At 44.7% G+C, this 17,850-nt stretch overlaps 1 protein-coding gene across 1 annotated transcript in view; it reads left to right on the forward strand.

The window, feature by feature from the left end:
* The window catches only part of itgb4 (integrin, beta 4), a 60,125-nt gene that overhangs the window by 35,116 nt on the left and 7,159 nt on the right, over positions 1-17,850 (forward strand). Inside the window, exons 29-37 of the mRNA XM_079492821.1 lie at positions 1,763-1,932; positions 3,178-3,358; positions 4,039-4,176; positions 7,416-7,598; positions 9,533-9,676; positions 13,203-13,361; positions 13,743-13,937; positions 14,660-14,842; positions 16,426-16,575. Coding sequence (XP_079348947.1) covers positions 1,763-1,932; positions 3,178-3,358; positions 4,039-4,176; positions 7,416-7,598; positions 9,533-9,676; positions 13,203-13,361; positions 13,743-13,937; positions 14,660-14,842; positions 16,426-16,575 — 1,503 coding nt within the window. The remainder of the gene's footprint in view (positions 1-1,762; positions 1,933-3,177; positions 3,359-4,038; positions 4,177-7,415; positions 7,599-9,532; positions 9,677-13,202; positions 13,362-13,742; positions 13,938-14,659; positions 14,843-16,425; positions 16,576-17,850) is intronic.

Here is a 17,850-nt window from a genome sequence, read left to right on the forward strand (position 1 = left end):
TAAGATATGGTACTGTAAATAAAGGCAGCAAGATATTCCCATGAAGCTGCGGTCAGAGTGCTGGTATTCGGAGATATGGGTAGTTAGTTGGGTACACAAACAAACCATAACCATCAAAAATGTTTGGCAGTAAGTATAGCCTGAGGCTGAGGCAGAGGCGTGCAACCAACCATGCCCTGCATGGAGATCTTGACAGGTCTGACTTATGTATGTTATCGTTATGGTGATATTATTATAATTACAAGGTGTAAAACAATGGTGGTTTCCACTGTCTGGCACTGGGCGATATATCGCCATCCTGAAAACAACTAAGTGATCATCATGTGCCCAAAAATGGTTGCTCACTCCTGCATCTGAGCCGAGGGACTGTATATATTTTTCGCAGAGCGTGGGAGCTTATGGGGCACTTGTTTTACACCTCCGGCTACTATTAGTAGGGCGTGGGGGTGAAGCACTGCCCTACTAGTAGTAGAAAATACTGGGGTCTTTCTCACGTTCTAATACAGCCAGAAAACCCCATTCTGCCATCCAGCTCGGTGGCGTGCCTGCTAGTCAATAGACTCCCAACCCACACCTCCTGGTATCGAATCCCACTGCCGCCACTATTTTTTTCCAACAACCGCTACTTTTTACGGCCGATAAAATATGTTACGACTTTAAAGGACTGTACCTGTGGCCTGGCATGTTTATCTCATTGACATGTGAGTCACGATACTGTGGGTTATTTGATTTCTGGAAGCCAAATGGTTTATATTCGTTTCAGTGCGGTATGGAAATGTACTTGCCGAGTCTTGAAACTTGCTTGAGATAGGCTATCCAACGTGCTAAAACTTTGTGGTTATTTGTTGTCAACTTTGACTTCAAGTTAATTTTCACAACACAAGCTTACAGGTGTAACAAGTGGGTCACATTTTATTTGTACAAGCTTCCAACATTTGCAATTTCAAAAATGGTCATAAGAATATAGAATAGCGAAAGATAGGATATACATGCGTGGTCAAAGCATAAATAAATGAGGAGTTATATCACAGTTCATGTGCAAGTAGATACAACACATTCAGCAGCAGAAATAAAAGTGTATTCAAGGTCAAATGTAAATAAAGTGACAAAGCCTACCGTATGTAATGGCCTACAGAGCGTCGCAGTCCCACCCCCTTTCAGAACAACGAGGTCACCAGAAGAGAATTTTCCCATTCATTTTTCGTTTCAGAAAGTATTTATTTAACCCATTTTGACCTGAGATCAGATTCTAAAAATAGCTAAAGCATAACATAATGCTAACACCAAAAGGGGTTCCCGCCCAAGACCTTTTAACCCTCGGACAAAGCCAACTCTGCTCCTGACAAATCAAGACAATAAACAAAAAAAAATTGGGCCGAACAAATAATTAGAAAGGAGAAAAAGTGTTGTACCCTGCCCTTTTTTTTCTTCTTTCCAATTATTTGTTCGGCCCAAAATAATTTGTTTATTGTCAGGAGCCATTTGTAAGAAATAAATAATTTCTGAAACGTTGTTGGAAAAATGAATGGGAAATTCTCTTCCAGTGCCCTGAAAGGGGGCGGGACTGCGCCAAGACTGACTGTCGGGTGGACAACCATCCAGTGCATGGTCTATTAATCTTTTCTGACAACTTGCTGGCAGACCCCTTGATGCTTCTACTATAGTAGTAGAAGCATCAAGGGGTCTGCCAAATGGAACAGAGTAGCCCCCCCACCCTATCTATACCCTGCATGCTAGTCATTTCTCTTTTCCCTCTACACAGCAATTTCTCCAGGGATGATGCCACAACAGAAAATGAGCTTCATGAATCAGAAAAGCGCCTCCCCTGGTGGTCGGTTATTATCTCCAGCGAACGCCAAGGCCACAGCCACAGGCCCCAGGAACATTCGCCTGAACTGGGACCCGCCATCTGGAAATCCAATGGGATACAAGGTGTGTGTGTGTGTGTGTGTGTGTGTGTGTGTGTGTGTGTGTGTGTGTGTGTGTGTGTGTGTGTGTGTGTGTGTGTGTGTGTGTGTGTGTGTGTGTGTGTGTGTGTGTGTGTGTGTGTGTGTGTGTGTGTGTGTGTGTGTGTGTGTGTGTGTGTGTGTGTGTGTGTGTGTGTGTGTGTGTGTGTGTGTACTTTTTTGGCCGATAAAATATGTTACGACTTTAGAGGACTGTACCTGTGGCCTGGCATGTTTATCTCATTGACACGTGAGTCACGATACTGTGGGTTATTTGATTTCTGGAAGCCAAATGGTTTATGTTCGTGTGTGTTTGTCAACATTAGCAGACAGAGCTAACGTGAACCTGTGTGCGTGCGTGCGTGCGTGCGTGCGTGCGTGCGTGCGTGCGTGCGTGCGTGAGTGCGTGCGTGTAATAACTGTTTGAGCCTTAAATACTGTCACTGCACGACAACTATCTAAAATAGCCGATCTGCCAGCTCACAAAACATTTCATTGCAACACATTTCTCAGTTTATAGATCGGCTATTTTCACTATTTTGCTATTCTACAGACATGTTTGGGCAAGTTAGCCCTGTTGGAAAAAATGTTCTATGTATGTCATTTTTTATAATGCCTTATATGCTTCTAACATGAGCTAGATAGAAAGTGTCACAGATGAAGACACTTCACACGATTACAGATGTACAGTACATGAGTGGGTGAAATTAGCAGCAATAATAATCATAGAAACGGAAGCATTTAGTATACCGGTAGTCTCTCGTGCAGGTGAGACATCCATTAAGCAGCAGATAAACATGACAGTATGTACATAAGCGACAGTGCCTATATTTGCTCGTCATAATACTAACCACACCCGTCACTCAATCGTACATGACCTCTGTTTCCATGCAGTGTTGTTTTCGTCGACTAAAACTAAGACGAAAAATGTTCGTCGACTACCTTTTTCCACTGACGAAAACTAAATGGAAACGAAATGAAAACTGTTAGGAAGGGACTAGTGGACAAGAGATCCAGTATGAGTCATTTTACACTTGGTTGCATGCTGAAAATAGCCGATCTACAAGCCCACAACGCGTCGCAGCAGTCATTACGACGGCATCAAGGCCCGCCAAAACACGTTTTAGCCGACTAAATCAACTGTAGATTTAGTCGACTAAAACTAGACTAACACTAAAACATTCCAGGTGACAACACTGTTTCCATCATGTGATTCATGTCCCGTCTGTAGGTGAAGTACTGGATCTATGGAGACGCAGAGACAGACGCCCAGGTTGTGGATGTGAAAACGCCCCAGGCTGAGCTGACCAACCTGTACCCATACTGTGACTATGAGATGCGTGTGTGTGCTTACAACGCCCTGGGAGATGGCAACTACACGGACATGATGCCCTGTCAAACTCTGGAAGATGGTAATAATGATAGGCTCTCTACTGTTGAAATTTAGCATATTGTTTACTAGGGCTATTGATTATTTTGTTCTAGTATTCAGTATAAAGAAAACTATAAATCGATTATTTTAATAACGGAGAAGTTCACCGAAACCATTGAAGCCTTAGTTGAATTCATGAAGATTGTTTTATTTTTGTCACATTCATGAGCCAATGGAAAACAAAACAAAAGTAAAAAATTACAAGCAGTAACATACAGTCAACATTAATATTTTTAGAAGGCATATTTTTAAAAGGCTTTTTGAGTGGTGTAAACCACTCCAACAACTGGCTTTGTTAGTTTACGTGTCCACGTGTCCATGTGTTTGTTCGTACCAAAAAAATGAGCATGGTTGCTATGGTCACTCAGTTCACACGGGTGTGATTTCATTACGTCAGACATTACATCAGACCACAGCCGATCAGGCTATATAATACCTTACACCACTCAGTTCACACAGGTGTGATTTCACCTGGCTCTGTGTGAGTTCCAACGAACCCCTCTATTAAAGACAGATTCTTTCAACAACTTTAAAAAAAACATAGACATCTTATTTTTCTTGATTTGAATTGATGAGTTTGGTAATGATATGGGTAATTGATATGAGCTCATATGACTTCATATGGTCTTCCTCTCAACCACGTCTCCTTTCCTCACGTAGCGCCTGGAGAGCCGGGTCGTCTAGCCTTCAACGTCATCAGCCCCACCGTCACTCAAGTCAGCTGGGCGGAGCCTGCAGAGACCAATGGCGTTATCACAGCCTATGAGGTCGTCTACACGCCCATCGATGATGAATCCAGTGAGTAGCCAATGACGTCTCACGGCAGCTGTCAGCTGTATAGAACAGCTTTGTCTGTGTACCTTCCCCGTATTTATTTGTGTATGTAGGTCCCCTCACACTTTTCCCAAATATGGAGTTTTTGCCCAAATATGGAGATATGTCAGTCTTGTACCAAGCGGCTCCAAACTGGCCTCCTTTTTTTTCAATAATATTTTTATTGAGTTTTACATTTTATGACAAAGACAAGACAGGAAAAAAAAACAAAAAAAAACAGACAGCTCAGCTCAGACACGTTGTGGAACAAAGGACACAGTTATAAACATACCCATTACCTACATCGAACCAAAAAATAAAATACAAAAATAATATACAAATATGAACACATTCAGTTTGGTGCTTGAAAGTCTAGATAGGTTAACAACTCCAGAGAAAATTAAAGAAAAAAATAAAAGATATATGCATATATTCCATACATAACAATAACGTACTTTATCCATCAAGGTTAGTGGTCCAAACTGGCCTCCTAAGTACTGACGTTGCACAGAGAAGCCAGGCCCACACCCTTCTTAGCCAGTCTTGTTTTAAAGATTTCTTTATTGACAAATTGTTGCTTTTATACTGTAGGGCTGCCCCAGTGTAGTGGCTAGAGCATATGCCTTTCATGCGGATGCGGAAGGTTGTGGGTTTGAACCCTCCCTGGGGTTGAAGTCAGCAAGGGCATGCGGTTGCAACGGGTTCCTAACCCCAAATCAATGCCAGGTCCAATTAAGAGGATTTAATGAAAGGAGAGACCTAGGGCCCTATTAAGCAAGTGGAATCTAATTACATATCATTTTACAGTTTTTAAGACGTGGGGGCGGGTGCAATGTCATATTACAATTATGGGCCAGGTAAGAAGCGCTTTCGACACCCCGTGGTGTGAGCAAAACGGCCTTGAATTAGTCATGGGAGTGTTTAAGGGAGTTTTGAGGCTTACCCAATGAACATGTCCGTACTATTCTCTTTACGACACCAGCTGATGATGCGCCCTTTTCGGCAAGTGGTATTACATTTCTGCAGACTGGCACCATAGACATGACATGACTTTGTCACATTTGGGTTAATTATTCATATTGCACTGCATGCTGTCACCTTTATGCCTCAAAAGAACAGATCCACAAGCTATCACAGCCATGATGTGCATAGCTTGTAGGCCTATGTCTCTATTTTGTTAAGTAACTTGCAGTGTTCATTGGAAAGTCATTACAGCGGCGCAGCCATATGCCAAGGGAGGGAGATATACGCACATCATCACTTCATTTGTTTCTGTTCTAAGCATGAAAAACAGCTGTAAAAATCTTTATTCTAGTTCATTTGATTCATAAATGAATAACTAAGCCTTTGAAATGGCACCTACCTATACCTTTCAGATCGGAATGGAACTGCGAGTAGATACGCAGCATTGGCTGGCAAATTGGCAATCCATGCGTAATGTTCCCAGAATCGTCTAACCCCCGAACATACAAGTTCGTTTGATATTGTTTAATTCGATAAAAATAGAACCATATACCATACAGCGAATGAAAGCAAGATTCCTAAGGAATGTGGGGATTTTTACATTTTAAAAAACGGCTGAGAAATGAGAGAACCATGAGTTCTCAAATATTATAAGAATAATATGAAAGACAAACGGGCTGTGAAGAGCTCAGCTCACCATCCCGACAAGGAGGAAATATAGCCTATAGTGCATGCACGTATATGCACTGACTGTTGCACACACGCTCTGTATTTGTTTCTATTGAAAAACACCAGTAAAATAACGTTTATTTTATTTTATTTCATTCGAGTCACGACGAAGGAATGAGTTGAAATGCCCTACGTGCGCCATGCGTATTGCTGCGGCCCCAATGTTATGGTCTTCGCTCGTAGCATTTTATTGAAGAAGAATTGAGTCGGGTGTGATACAGCGTATGAAAGCAAACTTCCCAGTGATTATGGAGATGTTTTAATTTTTAAAAAAGGTTTAGAAATGAGCGATATATGACCCTTAATAATCTCAACGAGAAAGCCAGAAAGCTCGCTGTTGCCATGTCTCATAGAAACAAGTAAATAGGTCTATAAACATACTCCCAAAAGAATCGCATATAACAGGGGTCTACAACCTATTTTAAATGAAGTGCCATGTTTTTATTTTCTAGATAGTGAGTCTGCCATATCAAGATTCCTTTTAATGACACCACATTAAAATTTCCAGCATATTTTGATTGTCCACAAATATAAAGTTCTTCCTTCTTTTTACATATTTTCTTGCACATTGTTATAATGATCATTATAAATATATATCCCCCTGCAGTCAGAGTTCATTGTTTTAATGAATGAATGTGATGCATTGTGAGCTGGTAGATCTGCTATTTTCAAAAAAAAAAGTGACAATAAGAATATTTTTGAAAAATGTTTTTGAAACATTTAAAAACACAAATCTGTCATGGGGGTCACTGGCTTAGTTGGGCAAATGCATTCATCTGGGGGTCCTTGACATGGGAATGTCGCTGTGTGAGGATCACTGGTTTAAACAACATTAGGAGAAAAGCCCAAATAAGCACTTTAGAAACAAGAAAAGCAACCACAACTACCAATATTTACAAGCAACTTTGCAGAAAAAGAAGCCGCTTATAAAATAAACAGCAAACAGACATGGCAACACTCCAGCAGCACTCCAGAGCCGCTCAAGTGTCAAATCAAACAGTGCTTTTTGCTTTTAAGACGTGGTCAGACCCAGGCGGAATCGGTATGCGCTGAGTGTTTTTAGGTCAAGGGGCTTAATAGCAAATTAGCGCAAAGCGAAAATAATTAACATATGGACACTCCCCCAATGCTAAATTATGCAGGAACGTGGTATTCCATATGAGTGAGCGCTCACCACGGCTTCCATAATACGAAAAGGCGCAGAGCGAGGGCGAAATCTGTATTACCGCATGGGTTTTTCGTCTTGCTTAATAGGGCTCCTAGAGTCCGAAACTGTCATATGTTGCCGTTTTCCTTCTATCATTAAGATCTTCTCAAAAGTACAATACGATATGAGTTCACTTAATCAATGTTTTTGCGAAGCAGAGTTTGGGGATTTCCAGTTTTTAAGAATACTGTTTTTCCCCACAGCTGCAACGGCGAGTAACAATTGTTATGGTGCCCGACATTAAGCATAATTGACATCTCCCAGGATCCTTCAGTTTGACACTCACACATTTCCCATACATCTTGCCTTTCCTCCGCTCGCTCAGAACCGGCGGGAGCCGCTAAGAAGGTGCTGATCGACGGCCGTAGGAAACGCATGCTGCTCATTGAGAACCTGCAGAGTAAACAGACGTACCAGTACAAGGTCCGGGCCAAGAACAGCGTGGGCTGGGGCCCGTTCAAAGACGCCATCCTCAACCTGGCCTCTCAGCCTGCCCGGCCTCTCTCTAGTAAGTGGTGGACCAGCATGTCCCCAAAACACCTTCAGCTCATATGAAAACAAAGCATCTACCCTCCAAATAGTAATTGTGTCCACCAGGCCTTAAGGCTTGGGGGAGCGTATGTTTTGCACTCCGTCCGTCCGTCCGTGTGTGTGTGTGTGTGTGTGTGTGTGTGCGTGCGTGTGTGTGTGTGTGTGTGTGTGTGTGTGTGTGTGTGTGGTGTGTGTGTGTGTGTGTGTGTGTGTGCGCGTGTGCGTGTGAGTCCGTCTGTGTACAACTAATCTCCGGCAATGTTGGCCCGGTCGATGCCAAACACACACGCAAACGCACACACGCGATGCCAATGACGAACCTCTGCCCCAAATACTCCAGAACGGCCTGTTATAGCGCCACCATGAAGGCAGATTTTTGCAAAACACATTTCATTATATTACTAGTACACATTTTATCACACACATTGGTACACACTATCTTTATCAACACGAATCTATCCGATTTCCCAAAAATAGATTGGCTAAGATTGCCTTAGATCAGTGGTTCCCAAACTGTGGTGCGTGCACCCCTTGTGGTGCACGAGCGCCTTCTAGAGGGTGCGCGACATGAAAAGGCTAATGGTGGTGCTATGGTTTTATTTAACATATTATGCCAAATATGGCAAGTACATGCGGAATATAGCATATGCTGCATATATATGCCATATTCAGGTTCCTATATGTGCATATATGTGGATAAATATAGGAAATGTATGTCTCTATAGCTTATGCAATTTTGATTTCCATGGGGGGGGGGGGGGGGGGGGGGGGGGGGTGCGTCAGCTAGGTCGGGAGGTAACAGGGGGTGCATGACCAAAAAGGTTTGGGAACCACTGCCTTAGATCAAAGGGGTAAGAAGAAATGGCACCCTTTTCACATTAGCCTATTATAGCGCCACCAGGACGCCACCATGACCTACCTGGCCTGGTGGAGACCTGTGCACTCCAGACCAGGAGCACTTTTTCTAGTTATGAATTGAATTGAGTTATTTACTTCTAGGCAATTAGCAATGGTCTTACAAAAAAGACAAATTTCCCATAAATGACACCATTCATGAAATACAGTATGTATCGTATATCGGTCCCATTGTTTCTTTTGTGCCTCCAATCCTTTCTCTCTTAACCCCTTTAAACGTGGCATCCCTATTTTGGGCATATCATTCTAGGCGAACATAAGAATAAAAATAAACAACAATCATAAGTTTGTAGATCTGCTACTTTCACCGTACGACAAAGTATGCAATAGAGCTTAACCCATTTTGGGCGGGAACCCCTTTTGGTGTTTTAAACATTATGTTATGCTTTAGCTATTGAAAAATAGCAGACCTACAGGTGGCGCGCTACGAGCTTGTAGGCCTGCTATTTTTTGGCTCAGGGGTAGAGTGGCTGGATGGGAACCGTGAGGTTGCCAGTTCGATCCCGGGCTCCCCCAGAGTTAGTGTCGAAGTGTCCTTGAGCAAGACACTGAACCCCAAATTGCTCCCGATGTGCTAGTTTGTGCCTTGCATGGTTTCTGCTGCCATCGGTGTATGAATGTGTGTGTGAATGGGTGAATGTAATGCACAATATCTGTAAAGCGCCTTGGATAAAGGCGCTATATAAATGCACCATCGTCAAAATGTGACGCAAATATTTGAATATATATATTCTTTCAGAGCGAACGTTTTTAACTCAAATCTTTGCTTCTGGGGAGGTCCCTGGAACAACATATTTTCAGATGGGGGGGCGGCGGCCAATTACATATAATCTTTGGGGTCCTTGACATGAAATATTGAGCACCACTGATAGAAACATAGGTATTTCACAAAACTGTCAGGATTTATAGAAGACATAGATTTCTAAGTCAGGCCTAAATGGGTTAATATACAGTGAATTATTGAATTGACTTCTTCCTCCTGTATGTCTTCTGCAGTTCCCATTATCCCAGACATTCCCATAGTGGATGCCGAGGCAGGCGATGAATACGACAGCTACCTGATGTACAGCAGCGAGGTGCTGAAATCTCCAGGCGGCTCTAGAGGTGGCTCCAAGACGCCCAGTGTCGCTGGTGATGGTGGTATGTACATAAGCGACAGTGCCTATATTTGCTCGTCATAATACTAACCACACCCGTCACTCAATCGTACATGACCTCAGTTTCCATGCAGTGTTGTTTTCGTCGACTAAAAACTATGACGAAAAATGTTCGTCGACTACCTTTTTTCACAGACGAAAACTAAATGGAAACTAAATGAAAACTACGCTATGATGACTAAAACCAAGACTAAATTCATCGACAATTTCGTCAAGAAATAAAAACTAGACTAAAATGTTAGGAAGGGACTAGTGAAATCAGCCATTACGACGGCATCAAGGCCCGCCAAAATACATTTTAGTCGACTAAATCAACCGTATGCGACTAAAATCGCATGACATTTAGTCGACTAAAACATTCCAGGTGACTAAAATGTGACTAAAACTGAAATGAAAACTATTCAAAAGACTATGACTAAAACTGAAATCAAATTGTTGCCAAAAACACTGCTGTGGGAGCAAATCTTCTGACCTCTCGTTCTTTTATATATATACTGTATATTTTCTGGGGCTTTTTCTGCCTTTATTTGATAGGTACAGTAGTAAGCTAACAGAGATGGGGAATGACATGCAGCAAAGGTCGTCAGGGTCAAAGTTGAGTCAAACTCAGGACACGCTGTCAGGCTGGATTAGCATCCTAGGTGGACTGCTAGGCCGGCCCGGGCCCTGACCTCTCTTTTGAGCAGTGCCCTGCCAAGTCACGTGACTCTGACTTTACCAGTCAGAATGGTTTTCTGCAATGTTTTCTGCAATGTCTCACTCTCCCCCCGGAGAGCGAGACATTGCTGTCAAAGTCCATCCAATTACTTCACGTCACATCTGCACGGTTCCAAATATTTTTTGCAGGTTAGAGTTAGATGCTGTAGCCATTTAGGAAAACCCACAGGCAGTACAACAACAACCAGGGAACTGGGAGGCATTCTCTGACTTCTCCTCCTGTCTCCTGTCTGTCACTTTCTTTTTCACCTTTTCTTTTTTCCTCTCCTTTCATCTCTCTGAGATGCCTAAAAAAAGCTGACCTTTATTTTCTTCTTGTGAGTGACAACAACGAATGGTCTGGTCATTATCTGGTCCTTGTTTTTTTAGTGTTGTTCATTACTCTTCATCACGGACCATCTGTCTGACATCTTTTCACTGCAGGCAACACCGCAGCCAGGCTGCAAACAAAATGTGCTTCCAATGCATTTTCCAGATAATATGCAATAATAGCGCTTTATGACCACAGAACCTCACAGCCCCTCCCTCACTTACTCCTTCAATCTCCTGCTTTCTGCTCATGAGTCAGGGATGTCCTCCTTTTGGTCACGAATTACACGACTGATTGATTTGAGCTAGTGTGATCGATGTCATCATATGTGTCACATAAACACATTGCAGTGTAGATTTCATACTTCTGAGATTTGTGAGTCCTCTCCGGGTATGCATAATAAGTCTCACATCAATAGGGCCGTGCAGAGAGTGTTAGAGGGGGCAGGGGCTGAAATCCTGTAAGAGGGCACTTTTGGACAAAAATAGCGAAAATAGCAGATCTACAAGCTCACAACGCGTCGCGCTGCGACGCGTTGAGAGCTTGTAGATCTGCTATTTCCGTGGCGCAACCCAGCACTCTTTAGCTAGTGGAGATGCGGTGTAACGACATGGATTTCTAAACAAATTTGTTCAACGCAAAATAATGTGTTCAAGTTCAGGAGACTTCGGGGGAAAAAAGCAATTCTCCTGAATGCTGCCTTCCGGCATGGCATGGAAAGGAGTGTCATTTGCATTTCTTTCACCATAGTAAATGCTGCATTTGTGGTCTGGAAAGGGCAGTTGTTTTACAGACGGGTAAAAGGGCAGGGGCTGAAGTCCCCTTGGATCTATGTGTGCACGTCCCTGCTGGTTCGGTAAGCAGTGTTAGTGTGACATACAGCTTCCGTTTAACCACCTGAAACCTATACTGTATACTTTGTTGACCAGAGAGATGAATGTGGTTATTATTATTATTATTTGAAAATACCCTAACTGCTGCCAAACCATCCATCCATCCACCCCACCCACATACCTATCCTCCTCCCCTTAAAGGACCTATAACATAAAATTCAACTTTTTCAATTTCTTGTGTGTTTTTGGGGCTCCCATATGTGTTTTCTATCCCCACAAATAACCAATTTTGAACAATCAGGCTTTCATATCATATTGGTGTTTTAATGGAAATTGCTCTCAGGAACAGCTCAACTGATTTTGGCCTCATCGTGATGTCATCAATGTCACCCTACTTTGTATAATTCCTTCTCTTCTTCAGTCTTCAGTTCCAAATTTGCATTTCCACTTTGTTTACAATGTCCACCATTGTTGATTTTCCAAGCTGGCATGGAATGGAAACAAGCCTGGTTTTATCTAGCATCAGTATTATAATGACTCAAATATTAAATAATCTGCATATCAGCACCCCCACCACCTCAGGACATTGTGGTACTGCAGCTAAAACTGCTTTCAAAGTCCAGAAAGAAATGACAAGGCCTGGTTATATCAGAGTGGTGATTGAGGTTCAAACCATTAGAAATAAGTTTGAGGGACATAGACAATATGATATTAAATATTAAAAGCAGTTTTAAAATGCATGTTATTTGCGCTTTAACAATAAGGCTGGCAACATATCAAGTTGGTGGGGTCCAACCTGGATCTCCGCAAGGTTTCCTGGAAAAAGAAGGTGGACCACATCGTCCGGCTCAGCACCGACACAGAGGCCAGCTCCGACGAGGCCCCCCGCAACGCACCCGCCACGCCCCAGCCAGGTGAAGACCCACCCCGAAAAGGCCACCATGCAGGACAGCACGCCACATGCTACTGTGCACGGCCATGCAGGCGCCCGAGCAAGGCGGCTCCTGTTTCTCTCTGCCTTCGTAGTTCCTTCCATTGTGGGAAATCGCCGTCAAATGGCTAATCATTCAATGGCGAGTTTCATTGCTTCGTTCGCCTTTCCCCCTATTGCAGCTGGTGCCTATCCCATCTCTCCCTGCCCCTGAGCCCTTGCAACGCACCACCTCCTATACCCAGAGAGGGGTGTCCTTGGCATCAACTGCCCCACCTCCAGTTGATGAGCATGGACAGGCTTTCTCTGTCCCTCCTCTCTCCGTCCCACTGGGGAGGCAGTGATCTAGAGGCAGCTTGCCGGGTGCAAAGTCTTAATTGCTCTGTGGCTGTTGTTGGAATATTGGAGTTGTCCTCGTCTCTGATGACACTTTTTCGTGAGAATTGTTTTGGAGCTGATTGCTCGATTTGAACCACTTAAACCCTAGCGTACCTAATGGGCAAATGTAACGCGAAAATAGCTGATCTACAAGCGCAACAACACGTTGTTACCCATTGTGAGCATGAGCTACATGCTCATGCTCGATCGGCTATTTTCGGCAGCGAGATCAATGCAGTGTGTATGGTTTAAGTGGTTAAATCCTGAAAGGGTTCCATCCTGAATTCTGTCCATACTCACAATTCCATCCACCGTTGGTGTTATTGTCTTCCTTTTACAGATCAATTCATGAACGGGAGGTGGGACCAGGGTTTCCTCTTCGCGGGGGGATCACGCAACATGTCGGCGTCGTCGCTGGCGTCGTCCAACTACAGAGGAGGTTCTATGAGCACCATGGAGAACACCACCGGCACCTACATGTCGCCCATGTCGGGACGCGGTAAGATGCTGCACAGAGATTGGTCGGGACGCAGTAAGATGCTGCACCGAGATTGGTTGGGACGCAGTAAGAGATTGGCTTGGGCCTTAAATACGGGATCAGCAGCACAGGTTAAACACTTTCAACCTGGTGTTGCCTATTTTGGCCATGTCATTATAGGGGCAAAAATGTAAAACAATAAAAATGGTCAATTGTAAAAGAACGACAAGAAAAAGCATAAAAACATTCAACATTTATACAATTTTCTACAATACTGAAAATAGCTGATCTACAAGCTCAGCTATTTTCGGTTTTCGGCGTACAATGGAGTATATTGGGCTTAAGCGGGTTAACTTTTACTGACTCAGCTCTTTTCTCTTCTTCCCCACCGTTCCGCTGCAGGGAGCTCACTCAGCCATAGACAGGACATGATGATTGGCGGCGGCGGTGGTATGATGGAGGGCGGGATGATCGGAGGCGGAGTGCACACCAAGGAAGTCGTGATGAGGAAGCGTTCGGAGAACAGGGGTTACTTAGAGGAGAACATCCGAGACTCCATCGTCATGGGAGACCTGGCCAGCAAGTTCCCTGATCTGGGTAAGGTTTGAGATCCTTACATGATTGAAGGTGACCATTTTCACCTGTATAATGTAAAGGTCGTTGGCATAAAGGCATTTACTTTGGAGTAATGTTTTTTTTATTTCAAGGACCGCCAATAACTTTGAGAGCGTACAAAATGGAACCAAATGGACCCGCAAACATTTTGTATGCTGTCAAAGTTACAGACCTGTAAGGGTCCATTTGGAACCACCCCAAGGAACCCTGAGGGTTCACTTGGGGCCACTTATAGAACCATTTACTTTGGCATATGTACGTGAAGACGCCTCTGCAGAGTGCAGTGTTGTATAGTGGGCTTGCTGTGCGAGGTGGCATGAGGCCAACAGCTTGGTATATCTGTCTAGCTGGGACAGGCAGGGGCTGCACCGCAGGCTTTTATCAGTTCAGACCTTGCAGAAGCTATGCTGACTTGCACCCCCCCTTCACCCCCCTCTCCCCCCCCCCCCCCCCGAAAACCTCTTTCATTCTCTATATATCTTTGACTTTCCTTCCGATTCGTGACACCTCCCGTCACCTTGAATTTCCTCTTCCCTCCCTCCTCTTGTCTGTCTCCACTCTTCCTCTACCGTATTCTATCCATATTTTATCTTTCTCCCTTCCTCACCCCCCCTCCTCCTCCCCCCTCCTCCTCCTCACCCCAAACCCGCTTCCCAACCCCCCCCCCACCCCCCTTTTTCTCTCTTGCTCATTGGCGCTCTCAGGTGGGTTTGGCTACAGCGGCGCGACTGAAAGCAGTAGCTCTACCTCTACGTACGGCTTCGGCGGCGCGACTGAAAGCAGTACCTCTACGTACGGCTTCAGCATGTCGCAGCAGGGCTCGCGGGCCAGGACCCCGGCTCCGGACGTCAACGACGCCCTGCAGAACCTGGACAGGGTCCTCCAGGGTGAGTGACTTTATGCAGCTAACATGTCCGTCCGCACAGGCGTGTACAGTATAGGTGCCATGGACGCCCCTGAACCCATTTTGACCTGAGATCAGATTCTAAAAATGTCTTCTACGTTTTCTGAAAAAGCCATGTTTCTATCTCTATTTCTATGTCGTTCTTCGATTTTTCGATAGTAGATCTGCTATTTTTCAATAGCTAAAGCATAACATAATGCTAACACCAAAAGGGTTTCCCGCCCAGAATGGGTTAACCACATATAAACCCAGGCCCCCAGAGCATCTCGGAAACGTTGAAGCCACCCCGCCCTACTGGCCAAAGCTGGAACTGCAGGCGAGCAAAGTTACATGCACAAGTAAAAGAGTTGCGCAGCTTGGGTTTAACACAATTTACAATTTACAATTTAGGCATTTAGCAGACGCTCTTAATCCAGAGCGATTTACATTAAGCAAGAACAAAAAAGCATGGGAATACTTCACATAAAAAGCATTTATCATGAAACATGCGTACCGTAAGCTAAGAACGTAACAGTGGAATATCTATATAATGAAACTATACATATAAACTATACATATATACAACACAGAGCGCTCATTCATGAATCGATTCAGGTGTGTTCATGGAGGTTAGCACTTCCGCATCAAGAAAATGCGGGAGTAGAGCGTTCTTTCGGGTGCGTCAAGCGGGTGGTTAAGCGCCACAGTGCCAGCTTAAACCACACACAGTTGGCCTTCGCAGGTTAATGCCAACCATCCATTAGCCAATATTTCGGCTGCATCTGTATCTGATTCTCCCATTCTTTCTCGTCTCTTTCTGTTATTTCTCAACTCTCTCGTTCAGTTTTGGTCACGGTTCTCTTTCAGCCTTACGAAGGAGAGAAGCAGTTAGCAGTTGGTTGTTCGTTTTTTGTTAGTCCTCATTAGGTCAAGGGGATAAGTATCTGATGCTTAGTCCAGTTACCCTGGGTAAATATAGTAACTTTGCTTTGCTTTGCTTTGAAGAGCAATCTTTTGCTAAGTCACTACACCCATTCCTACACAGTAAATGGTAAATGGTGCATTTACGGTATATAGCGCCTTTATCCAAGGCGCTTTACACACAGAGAGATGTGCATTACATTCACCCATTCATACACCGATGGCAGTGGAAACCATGCAAGGCACCAATTAGCACATCGGGAGCAATTAGGGGTTCAGTATCTTGCTCAAGGACACTTCGACAGTAACTCTGGGGGAGCCCGGGTTCGAACTGGCAACCTTACGGTTACCATCCAGACACTCTACCCCTGAGCCTGCACCGCCGCCCTGTCAAATACAGTGCTCGGTTTAAACCTGAGAGTGTAAAAAATTGACCCAATAAAAGATTTTACTGTGTGGAAGTCAATGTTCTGTGCAGTCAATGTTCTGTCCATCTGTTAATACTCTCGCAAAAGACACAGTGTTCAAAATGACCAGTACAGCCATTTTTCTCAATTTCACGCTGTGAGCTCTTGCTGAGTGGCCTTTTGTTTTCTCCAAGATGTACATCTCAGCTCGATATGCATCCTCTTGTCTTCCTAACCACAGTCCTCTCTCCCCCCTCAGACCCCAGGCTTACCCCCGGGGTCCCAGAGACCCCCACCAGGCTGGTGTTCTCTGCCCTGGGTCCCACTGCCCTCAAGGTCAGCTGGCAGGAGCCCCACTGTGAGAAGGACATCCTGGGTTACAGTGTCTTCTATCAGCTCCTGAATGGAGGTAACGTGTGATGATCTTTGAGTTTCTTTTATATATTATTGTAGAGTAGTGAGGGACAGGGTGAGAGCCTAGAGTATATATGAATAGAGACGGCACCCGGAGGAAACTCTGAGGCGCAATGGACATAGTGGCCGAATTTGGTATTGCAGCGTGGGCCAAACACATGTACGCGCTGGTCCGTTGACTATCATTGCGCACGTTCATGATGACACGTGAACGCGGTTTCAGTGCAATGGCAGCGTGTTCATGAGTTTGGCCCAATCAATCCCAGAATGCACTCTGTTCCTACAAGGAAGGAGGAGTGAAATCGCCTCATGCGCTTTTGAGCAACTTAATGCAAGTGGATGGGAGGAGAACTCGGGTGACGTCTCTATTCATATATACTCTAAGGGTGAGAGGCATGCATGGTGATACATTCCCTCTCGTTGGCTCCAACCACTGCCAATCTAAGGCACACACCTGGCCCCGTTTTGATATCAAGGTATAGCAGAGTGTTTGGAGGGCAGTGTGTGTTTAGACCTCGGACCGAGCAGGAGCTCTCTACAGACAGAGAACTTCGTTTATTTCCCAGAGAGGGACAGAGACTTTTTGTTGCTTTTTCCATGAATGGTTTTTGATTTAATAAATGCCCTCATGGACACTTGCCAGTGGGGGAATTGAAGATTCTGTGTTTGTGTATGTCATTACACCCACAAAGCTCTCTCACACAACTCGAGCCTGTTACTATATATATATATATAGAGAGAGAGAGTAAGGCCAAGTGTGGACAAGGACAGACACACCGCACAGACAAACAGTCTGGTGAGACGTAGGAGGACACTAGGCAGGAGGCAAACCATAGTCCTAGAGACATCTCAGTGCCTGCTATCCCTCAGGAACACACAAGGCAGGGAGAGCTTCCTGTTAGTTCTGGCAGGAGAGAAAGGACAGTGGGCGGGTCCGCGTGTGATTGGGGTTGCCCTTGGGCGCGGCGGTCGCTGGGGTGTGGTCAGCACTGGTTTGCTGCACCTGGCCAGCAGGTTTCTTCATTCCCTGTTGGCCAGGTGTGGCCTTCTCTCCCGGTGCTGGTTGCGCCTCGGTGATGGCTGCGCCGGGGCGCCCCTCCGTGGACTTGTCTATAGCTGGAAGCCTGGAGGAGAGGGGCAGTGACTTGGCCAATCACTGCTGCTGACCCGCCAACTGGAGAGTGTAGTGGTTGAGGGTTGAAACACTCTGGGAAGGTTGGAGACCACCTGATGACCTCTCTTCCAGGCCAAGGCTTCATCCATTGGAAAT

Source organism: Electrona antarctica (assembly GCF_951216825.1).
Source record: "Electrona antarctica genome assembly, chromosome: 22".
Classification (NCBI taxonomy): Eukaryota; Metazoa; Chordata; class Actinopteri; order Myctophiformes; family Myctophidae; genus Electrona; species Electrona antarctica.